At 38.1% G+C, this 10,678-nt stretch overlaps 2 protein-coding genes across 2 annotated transcripts; both read left to right on the top strand.

Moving 5' to 3' along the window:
* Positions 1–3,522: 3,522 nt before the first annotated feature.
* LOC146636601 (homeobox protein HMX3-like) lies at positions 3,523–5,563 on the top strand. The gene is made up of 3 exons (XM_085350927.1): positions 3,523–3,772; positions 4,256–4,453; positions 5,136–5,563. Exons 1-3 carry the CDS (start codon positions 3,523–3,525, stop codon positions 5,561–5,563), a joined length of 876 nt encoding a protein of 291 aa, XP_085207053.1.
* A 1,742-nt stretch (positions 5,564–7,305) lies between these two features.
* On the top strand, positions 7,306–8,326 carry LOC146636600 (homeobox protein Nkx-2.3-like). The gene is made up of 2 exons (XM_085350926.1): positions 7,306–7,504; positions 7,785–8,326. Exons 1-2 carry the CDS (start codon positions 7,306–7,308, stop codon positions 8,324–8,326), a joined length of 741 nt encoding a protein of 246 aa, XP_085207052.1.
* The last annotated feature ends 2,352 nt before the right edge of the window (positions 8,327–10,678 follow it).

The raw sequence follows: 10,678 nt of genomic DNA, 5'->3' as shown, positions 1-10,678 counted from the left end.
TTACTTGGGCCCTCCATATTTTCATAGCTCAGGAAGGAGGTCAAGAACAATGGGATGAAGGCAGATTATGCTCTCTGACAAGCCTCCACGTGTGCTTTTGAACTACTGACCTAGAAGTTCATATAGAAACAGCATCTTTCTAAATTACCTAATGTGAACGGCAAAGCCGCACTATTAAGGGTCCTCATGAAAACAAGACGAGGGATAAGATCTCGTCACTCATTTGTCAAGTGCAAAGTAAGTAAAATGTCATAAATAAATAACTAAATGAATTCATGCATGAAAAGGGTGGAGATAAGTAGAAAAGTAGTTTCTGTTAAATGTACATAAAATCTTCTTATTTGTTGAATATGTTATTTATTAGTAATGAATATTTGAGGTTAAAAGGATATTGAAATGGAAAACATACCAACTGGTTACAGTGAAAACAACTTTCCAGCTTGGTAGACGTGAATGGGTCCCACGTGAGCGTCACATTTTCTGTGACTGTTGTAAAAGTTTTCGTTATTTCACACAGTTGGTTCCTTTCTCATTTCTTGTGTTTTTGTCACTGCTCAAAGTGGGCTGGACCTCATTAGAACTTCATGATGTCATGCTCCTGTGGACCAATCAGAATCCAATTCAGCAACATTTGAATGAGAAGGTGGCAACATTTGTGAGGGTTTTGGTTATTTAAATGAAATGTTATAAAAACAAAGTCCTCATTAATATATATATTTTTATATATATATTTTCAGAATTTTATAGAGATTGAAATCCTAAAAGTTGGATACTGGTGTTTTAAACCCTCCCATTAACAAAGAAATATGAATGTTTTCATACTGTTGGACATTTTTCATTTTAAAACTAAGATGTATTTAAGAACAACAGTTTCAAACTGTGAACAAAATTGTGAGATTTGACATGTTACCATCACAACTGCAAGCAGTACATGAACATCATCACACCTTACAGAAAGCCAAATGCATTTCTGGCATTCTGTTACATTAATTTAATCACATTTTTTAAACTGTAAATTGGTAATTAAGTTCATACTTCGTGCAAATTAAGATGCAACTTCATAACATTTACCAGAATTTATGGTTTACCTTTTGCCCTAAATATACTTATCAGTTCCTGATGATATGTAAAATGTAAGAAGGACCAAATAAATAATAACTGGGAGTTTAAAAAGGACATATATATAAAATTAAACTGTATTTTTTCCATTGGTGTTTACCTACACAGTATATTTAAATGAAGGAGACACAAATAAATCAATGAATTAATAAATAAATAATATATTTTTTAAATTTAATGAGTACCTTCCAGATACATTTTTGGGTGATAGCTGGAGAATACGCTTTGCCACTGTACTCTTCTATTACACAAAAAAGAAGGATACTCTAGTGCAGCCAGCACCCCCGATTGCAAAAGTGTAATTACAAGGTAAGAACAGGAAACATGGCTTGTCCTGGCCTTAAAAACACCCCATTATTAAATGAAAAATACTTATATTTGTTTAAGTAAGAACCACTAAGTATTTTAGATACTTATTTTATTTTAGATAGATGTACTAAAATCAAAAGCATTACATGGTAAATGTGGGAAATTGTACCATAAGTAGTGGGCTGTATTATGAAGATTTAAAAATGTTGGTGGGGGTGTTGCACACTTTTCTCTGAGAAGTGTTTGTTGCTCTTTGCTTCTCTTCTCTAAAGTCTGATCATAGATTTGAAGATTTGTTTCCATTTCTATGTTCACATTCTTTCTTTCTGTTTCTGAATACATGCTGTATTCTGATGTGATTCTTTCAAATGCAAAAATATGTAGAAAATAAGGGTAAGTATGACAAAGTTGATCAGCTCGCAGCCTGAAAAAAATCCTGCAGCCTGGAATGTTCTGAGCATTAGTTCAAGGCTACTTACAGATGAAAGTAAGCTTTTCACAGTGTTTAAATCCTATTACAACTCCAAACACTCAATTCTGCTCAATACTAATTTGTTCTCATTATAAGTGTATTGGTGCAGCCCTCCACAACAGTCCCAGTTTTTCATGTAACCAAATGGGAAAATGCGTTGCCCACCAATCAAAGTCATCACCAGTAATGCCCCAAATGTAACCAAAACTCTAACCCAGTGCAAGCAGAATATGTCACTTTTTTACAAAATGTAAATTGTTCTCTGAAGTTATACTTCAGATCAAACTGCACTGAGAAATACAGAAATCAGTTTTTCTTATTGTTACTTTGCTTCAGTTTTTAAGGTTCACTGAGTTTGACATTGAAACGTTGATTTTACATTACACCCATATTTTGAAGACTGGATGTTTCCTGTGCTTACCTTAAGCTGAGGTTAAAAGATGGGCTTGTAAAACTTTGTCTCATTACAACTTTCTAACTTGCCAGCAACACTTTATAAGGTTACACATCTCACTGGTGTTACAACACACACAAAATTAATTTTCAAAAAAGCAGGCTGCTTCTTGTGTCCAGTAGGTGCTTTGTCTTTTTTTGTGACAAACGTTTTTGTATCCATAGATGCTGAAGTTTTGAATGAGGATGTCTTGGGGAAAGCAGTTTTTTTTCTTTTGTTTTTATTTTTAAAAGGGGAAATGACCCGCAAACCTACTGAGAACTGATTTAAACAAGCAATCTAATTTAAGATAAACCAAACTTTTCACTTGAAGTACACGGTTAATTGAGCGCAGTAAGAGTTTTTTTTTTCCCACTGACGCACGTTGTTGATTTGCCATGAATGCCACATCAGCAGCATCTGCTTTTTATTAGCATTAGCGCACAATGATACAATTATGATTCATACTCCTCCTATAACAGTGTCCATACATTATACATCATGCTTAGTCTTGGGTTTTTCTGCTATTTTAAGAAGAAAAAGAAATGTTTTACTACGGTTTATTTATGTTTATTATCCCTGTTTTATCTAAAGGCAAATAACTGGACGTTAGTAACCAATGAAATGAAATATAAAAATAGCATTTCTGTGGGAAACGTTTGCTTTGCTGTGTCATTATGGACAAGAAAGTGAAACCTGAGTGTAACAGAGTTATTTTGTGAATAGTAAATATAAAGTGTGCATGGACAAAAGTAACCAATAGGCGGTACTGTGCACTGTGCCATTCTTCGTGGAGCTTTCTCCATCTCCAGCCCTGAGGACAACAACGTATCTCTGCCTTGGTTTGCTCCCTAATTGACCTAAATACAGCATCTCTGCGGTCCCTCAAGGCAGACTATCGCACAGCCCACACGAGAGCATACAAACTACGAGACCGTGTCCGGGTATTTCCTGGAGTAATTCCTATTCGCCTTTTGCCCTCAGCTCAAACCCGAAACGAATTTGCTTTGTGTATCTCTCGTAACTGTAGCAGGCTGTCCTCACATGGACTGCGTCGGGATGGTCTGCGCGCAGAAGACTCGTCTGGCCCGAGATAAGACGCCTTCCCAGGAATGACAGTATAAAAATTTACGTGTGGTGGATTTTAAAAGGGTGTTTTTTTTGTAACTGGCGGAGTCATAAAGTCATCATGCTGGATGATAAAACACCGCGACTGAAATCCGGTCCTCCATCGAGAGGTTCATCTTTTTACATTGAGAATTTGCTGGGAACTACAGGAAGACGTTCTTCAGCCGAGGAGCGAGCGGAGACTCCGAGCTTCAAACTTACTGGTCACGACCCGGGGATGTGTCCGGGTCTGAAAACGAGACGTCTGAGCGACACTGACAGGTCGGACGGGAGCGGAACATTTGCAAACACAGCGAATGGCTGCTCGAGAAGTGAGTTTGCTCCTGACCGTCCTTTTCGTCCCATCGAAAAGGTTACTGAAAATAACAAATGTTCGTTTTTGTTTCGACGATTTGTTCCTTGTTTGTCGCTTACAAGAGTCGGGTTAAAATATATAACTCATTTTATTATTGATAAACAAACATCACACAAACCCCCACATCTAACATTTATGATTTATGCATCTCGCTTTGGGGTCTCAATGGGGCAAAAGTGGACATGACGCATGGTCAGGGTTCACTCTCCGATTATCAGCCGTGTAGAAGCCAACAGCATTTGGCATCCACACAACGATCTCACAACAATCTCCCTCTTGTTCTTTAAATAGACCCGCAGCGAAGAGCTGATGCGTATTTATAATCTTGGAGAGGACAGACAGCATGAATGCGAGCAATTCCCCGCTGTGCACAAATCTGACAGTGTGTAGGATGATTTAAAGTAACTTTTTTTTTCTTTTTTCACGACATCCTTTGCAGGGCTTCTTTGCAAAACCAGCCGCTCGCACGAACACGTAGACCCCGTGCTAAACAGCGAACGGGATTCCCCAACTTTAACGGGAAAGGCGGAGGAGAATGACAAACCGGCCGAGAAGGAAGGCGACGGTCTGACAGATGAGAAGGAAGAGGAAGACACGCGCTCCTCTTGCGTCTCTCTAGGGGACAGCTGTGACACAGGTGAGCTCAAAGTACACGTAATTCATTAAAAAGACACACAAAAAACCCAAATAGTCTTGTGCTCTGCTATAAGCACGCATGCGCCGTTCTAGTACACACTCACTCAAGCGGAATTTTATTTTTTCGATTTTAAAAAAGCAGCATTTGCAGAGCTTCTTGGTTAGGTGCATTTTCTTTCCGATAAGGTGCATTGACAGCAGCAGTGACCCAAGTTTTCAAAAGTTCGCATTAGAGAGCAGGGGTGCAGTTAGCATTTCTTGGGTCTGAGGGCCATACCCTGCTCTGCCAGTTACAGCAGAAGAGGGCAACATGTTTTATTTGATTTGATTTTTATTTTGTTGTAGAAATTAGATAAAAGCAAAGGATGATACATTTAGTAACTGAATGGAGACATTACATAACGGGTTAAAATACAAATATTAAACTTTATATCTAAATGCTATATGAACATTAAATTAGCTTAAATATTGCAAATTGCTTAATAGCACCGCATAGTTCATTGTATTACATAGCAGTACTGCCTATTTGGAGATATTCACCTGGAGACTTGTTAGCATGAATTTGATCAATTAACAGCTACATGGTCTGTAAATGCAACACTAGAAATATACATAAAATGTTTACTGTTGCGATGTGTGCTAAGAAACTTTTAAATGAAGACACTGCTTCTTCTTGGCCTCAGGTGACATCACAGTGGTGCGAAAGAAGAAGACGCGCACTGTGTTCAGCCGAAGCCAGGTGTTCCAGCTGGAGTCCACCTTCGACCTGAAGCGTTACCTGAGCAGCTCGGAGCGAGCTGGGCTGGCTGCGTCCCTGCAGCTCACCGAGACCCAAGTAAAGATCTGGTTCCAAAATCGCAGGAACAAGTGGAAACGACAGATCACGGCAGATATAGAAGCCAGCAGCACCACTGCACCGTACGCCGCCCAGAGGGTGGTTAGAGTTCCCGTGTTGTATCGCGAGAGCGTCACTACCCCGCTGACACTGACAAACCTGCCCCACGTGTCACATCCAGTAGTTGGCTTCTCTAACTCTGTTAACTATCCGCTGTCTGGCCACTTCACCCATCCGGTGTCATTCATAACGCCACAGATGACCGGGCTGGTGTGACTTAAAGAGTGGAAGAGATCTCGTATACCTGTGACTCACATGAATCAAATAATGATGCTGCAAAATGTTCATGTTAGAATATTCAGTAAAGTTCATCCCTGCAGTGCACTGAGCATTGTCATCCTCTGTTGAAATGTTTCCTTTGGATGTTTTCTGGAAGTACATTTAGATCAAGGTGCCCGTGTCTACTTTCAGCATTAAACTTCCTCATCATTAGCAGAACCTTTATCAATTTATTGTAAGCAAAGGTCATTTTTTAAGATTTAGTACCAAATTTAGCACTACCAGGAATAAATTAGTATTACTAGAAATATGGAAATTGTGATGGATATTTTTGGACCATTCAAGCTGCCCACCATCCTTCTTTGTGCTTTACTGAGGACATTTCACACACATAGTCACACAGTTTCCAACTAAAGCTTTATTTTGCGATGATTTCTGTCACTGGAAAATATAGGGGTCCACGTACTTGGAAGAGTCAATATGTTTATGGTGTGTAAAGCGATGTAAAAAAAATTAAAACAAAGAAAAAGATACTTTGGGAATTCATTAATTTGTAAATGTATAAGAAAAATCTGGAAATGAAAACACAAATTACTGTAAACAATCAGGTTACACATAGAAAAATCATCTGAGGACAAAAATCAGGACCAAAAGTTCATTTTTGTATATTTTTTTCTATACTTTATGCTTTCAACTTATATTCACATGCTACAGAAAAAGTTTTTCTTTGCACTGCTGAGTTTCCCATCACACTCATCTTCTCACGTGGCTTTAGACTGTTCAGTTCTTTCTGAAATTTGAACCCACACACGTGACCTATGAGTGCTAAAATGTAGCTCATTTATGAAATAAAAGCCAGTATGGTGTTTGTGATATTGTGACTTTTGATAGCTGTTAGCAGGGGTAGGCTATTAGCAACACTGATTGACTGACACTTTTGTTTTTTGTTGTTAATTTAAGATGATTTTAATACAGAGTTTTGTACACTTCTATGTTCACATGTGAATAAAATTTTATGCACAAGGCGTTTCGTGGTTTCTTTCCTGTTTCTTGGCCATCAGCTGTTTATTTGGCATCTTTATTTGGAATTTAGGTTGTATGTGGGTTTCAAAATGTAAAAAAAACCCAACTTATGCCCAAGGGGCAATTAAGAAAGAAAAGAGGGCATCACATGAGATGAATAGTTTTTGATAGTGTGAGTAACATTTTCAAAGAAAATAAAAAAGAACAATGAGGTTAAGCTGAGATATGCAATGTTGGAGGCGAGATTAGAACAGCTTATTGTGTTAAACTTGGCTATGTTATGCGCCCCCTTAACCCATTGTCGGGTTACATAATTCTCATGCTGCCAGTAGTTAAAATGCTGTCAAAATGACATGTTAATGTTCTTTACAGAGATACTTTAAAAAGTATTTAGTATCTAAAATAAATAAATACATAAATAATAAATAAATAAAACAACTGGTAAGCTTTCCAAACTCTTAGTTTTTGCACACTTCCTGGGAAAGCAGGCTGCAAGAAAGCGCACAAACCTCCAATATGGCAGCCAGACGTAAATCTGCATCCCGCCCTCATCTGCCCCCTCAACCTCGCCAATCAAAAGCTGCTAAACCGCAGTCTTCCGGGTCGTTGATTTACTGCGCACCGGCTCCTCTGTGCTCTAGTGGCAGCCGAGGAGCAATGGTGCTCGGAGCGTCCAGAGACGTCGGTGTTTCGGGTTTCTCGGAGGAGCAAATGAAATGCCGGGGAATATGAGCAAAGAGGATGCCCCCAGTCGGAGCACTTGTTTGACCTTCACAATTGACAACATCCTCAACCTGAGGCCGCAAGAAAGTGGAGATTTGGACTGTTCAAACGGGCAGAAAGACGGTGGATGTAAGAATGTTTTGGAGGAGCGATGTGAGGATGTGTGGGACGTCCGAAGGACAGAGGAGACAGGTAACTCTGACGGATATACCCAAATACCATATCTGTAAATTTCATAGAATTAAAGGGAAATTTTAGGCTAATTAATCTGTTTAGAAGCACAACGATAAAGATCAAAAAAAAATTTTTTAAAAAACGCTCAAAGTTCAAATTATTTGTGCGAAAATGCAGAAGCGCTTACAGGACGCCGGTTTGTGTCTGCTTTACTGGAATGTTGCTGAGCTTGTTCGCAGGTGTTTTTACGTTTGCCTTTACCGCTGCACCAAAGCACATCTTGTCGCTCCGTTCACAGTGAAGCCCAGAGTTCAGCGCGGGGGAAACACACCGCCGCTCACCGCTGGATCCTGTCCGCAAAATGAGTGCAGCGCTGAGGAGCCACAGCAGCAGCACCACCACCAACAACAACAGCAGCAGCAGACTGTGGACTCCAAAGCCATGGTAAAGAAGAAAACGCGCACCATCTTCTCCAAGCGACAGATATTTCAACTCGAGGCGACTTTTGACATGAAGCGCTATCTGAGCAGCTCGGAGAGAGCGTGCCTCGCGAGCTCCCTGCAGCTCACGGAGACCCAGGTGAAAATCTGGTTCCAGAACCGCCGCAACAAGCTCAAGAGACAGCTGTCCACGGACATGGAGGGCCCGCTGGCCGCCGATCACTTTACAGAGGCAGGAAAAAACGTGCAATTACCAACTTTTTACAAAGACAGCAGCGTGCTGGGCGGATGTTTGTTACCCATACCGTTCCCTGTCGTGTACCCGACAGCAAACGCCGCGCCTTACATTTACTTCTCTAACACTGGCAAATACTTTGGCCTCTTTGATGCAGACTGTTGAGTTGTCTCTTGGGTGCGTGGACACTCCGACTTACAGTCAGCCCAAATTTTTTTTGCATGATACGTCTGATCCTTTTTTCATTTTTAACTTTTTTTTTAAATGAGTTGTCAACATATCAACTAATTCAACGTGCATGCGCCACTTTTTGGTTTATCACTATTATTATTATTATTATTATTATTATTATTATTATTATTATTATTATTGAATTTTATATACAGAGTTTATCATCTTGAATTGTGCATGCGTTCAAATCCTCGGAGCAGTTTTCCTTTGCGCAGTAATGTCATCTGAAAGAATGTACCATACGTTAAACTCCTGATGCTGCATCAGCCTTACTACCCTGCAATAATACTTTCTCTTTGTGTGTGTTCATTGTTTTTCCTGTGGAGCAACACTTGGTTTGTATTTATATGGCCTTATCATTGTTTAGTTTTTTTTTAAAAACAACTTTTATCTTTTGTTTTCACTTTTATAAGACTGTTAAACTGTGAAGACGGTTATTCTACGACGATCATATTTTGCAATAAAACGTGTAACATTTGCAGTTTTAAATGTGTGTTGACTTGTATCAGGAACAGCAACACAAAAAACCCCAAAACAAACAACAACAAAACCCAACAGATAACACCAAAACACGCCCAGATTGCATTTTTAATAATCCTTTATTTATTTATTAACTCATACTCCTACTTTTCCTTTCACTTTGTAAGAGTCGTTTCGCATTATTTATTCAGCGTTAGATCGTATTTAAAGATTATAGTAGACTGTCAGGACTTTATCACTGCAGGGAGAAAAATAAAGTTCAATAACGGAGAGCTGAGAAATCCGGGGCACACTATTTGCTTTACAGTGAACGAATTGTAAATTTAGTAGTTAAACCAACTTATGATTATACATTTTGAACCGAATTAACTAATGTACCACAAAAAAAAGAAGAAGAAAAGAATCGTCTGTTTTTCTTGCTCATTAAGTAAATTAGCTGGTTAGTGTTTCCTTTGCTATCCCTAATATTAAAAGCAGAGACCATAAGCTGAATAATGATCACCAGTTATCACCTCTGTGTTGACGTGCTGCTAAAAGTATTTTAAAATCTGCAGAAGCTTTACAGTCTCTGTTAGTGCCTTCTTGTGTGTTCATTCCCCCTGTTATTCCGCAGAGCTGTCAGGAAGCTCATTTTGTCTCTCAGAAATGTGTTTAAACAGATGACAACTTCTTGGTGTTTAATTAAAAGCTCTGTAACAACTCTCCATTGAAAAATCCAAATCCTAAATATATAAAAAATATTTATATAAATTGAATGATTTATTAGTTAGAAGAAAATTTAAAGTTGTAGAAGCCTGTCAACCTTCAAATAAATTGTCTTAATTTAGACTGATATGCTACAGAAAGTAACCAAGGAAGAGAAGTTTATTTAGAAAGCACTTTCCAGAGACAAAGTTGAACAGTGTTTGACACCAAATATAAATAAATAAATGCCTGTAATAGCTGTAATGCAGATTTTGTAAGTTCTGAAGTTAAGCAATGAATGAATATTATCAAATTCATATTTGAATAAATCACTTTCAGCATAAGACACAGTATTAGTAAATATTACAAATCGCTGAGATGAGTAAAGACCTGTTTCTGGTAAGAATAAGCAACTTTTTCTGTTCAGTTTCAGCACAGATGTGAAAAAAAAGAGGAAACAAAAAGAGAATATTCAAAATGCTCACAGAGATATCTTATGTGTTGAGCCTATTTTCTTCCGTTTTATTATTCTGAAATTAATTTACCATCAAATGAAAACACTGAATTAGAAAAAACAATTGCAAACAACGTAAGTAAGCATATAAAAATTGCAGGATTTTTTATTAAACCAAAGAGTTGTTTATTTAAAAAAAAACCTTAAAAAGTTTACTTAGAAAATCTATCTATCTATCTATCTATCTATCTATCTATCTATCTATCTATCTATCTATCTATCTATCTATCTATCTATCTATCTATCTATCTATCTATCTATCTAGAGCCTACAGTGATGTACAGTTAGGTGTGAATAAGGAACAGTCCATTCGTACGGCAAGTTTGACCAAATCTGTGAGTTTTATAAAGTTTTCTTAATTTTGTAACAAAGTTAAAGATTTTTCTCATACAGAAGATGTAAGTTTATGAATTATGTATTTCATGGAAAATAAAAAAAAAGAGAAAGTTTGTAAGTGAATGAGCAAATCAAAAGACTAAAAAGTGATTATTAAGACTTGGCTCCTGCACAGTTACGCCCTGCAGCACTTGTTGCCGATCAATTTTCCAGCTTGCTGCAGCAACACACATATTTTCAGACCACACGAGTTAATCTGGGCCAAATCCTTT

This window comes from Diplotaxodon limnothrissa, linkage group LG3 (genome assembly GCF_057381915.1).
Source record: "Diplotaxodon limnothrissa isolate DT_005_m linkage group LG3, D_limnothrissa_male_GT1.1, whole genome shotgun sequence".
NCBI lineage: Eukaryota > Metazoa > Chordata > Actinopteri > Cichliformes > Cichlidae > Diplotaxodon > Diplotaxodon limnothrissa.
The sequence above is the reverse complement of the archived record's forward strand: the minus strand, read 5'-3'. Positions and strand labels throughout refer to the sequence as shown.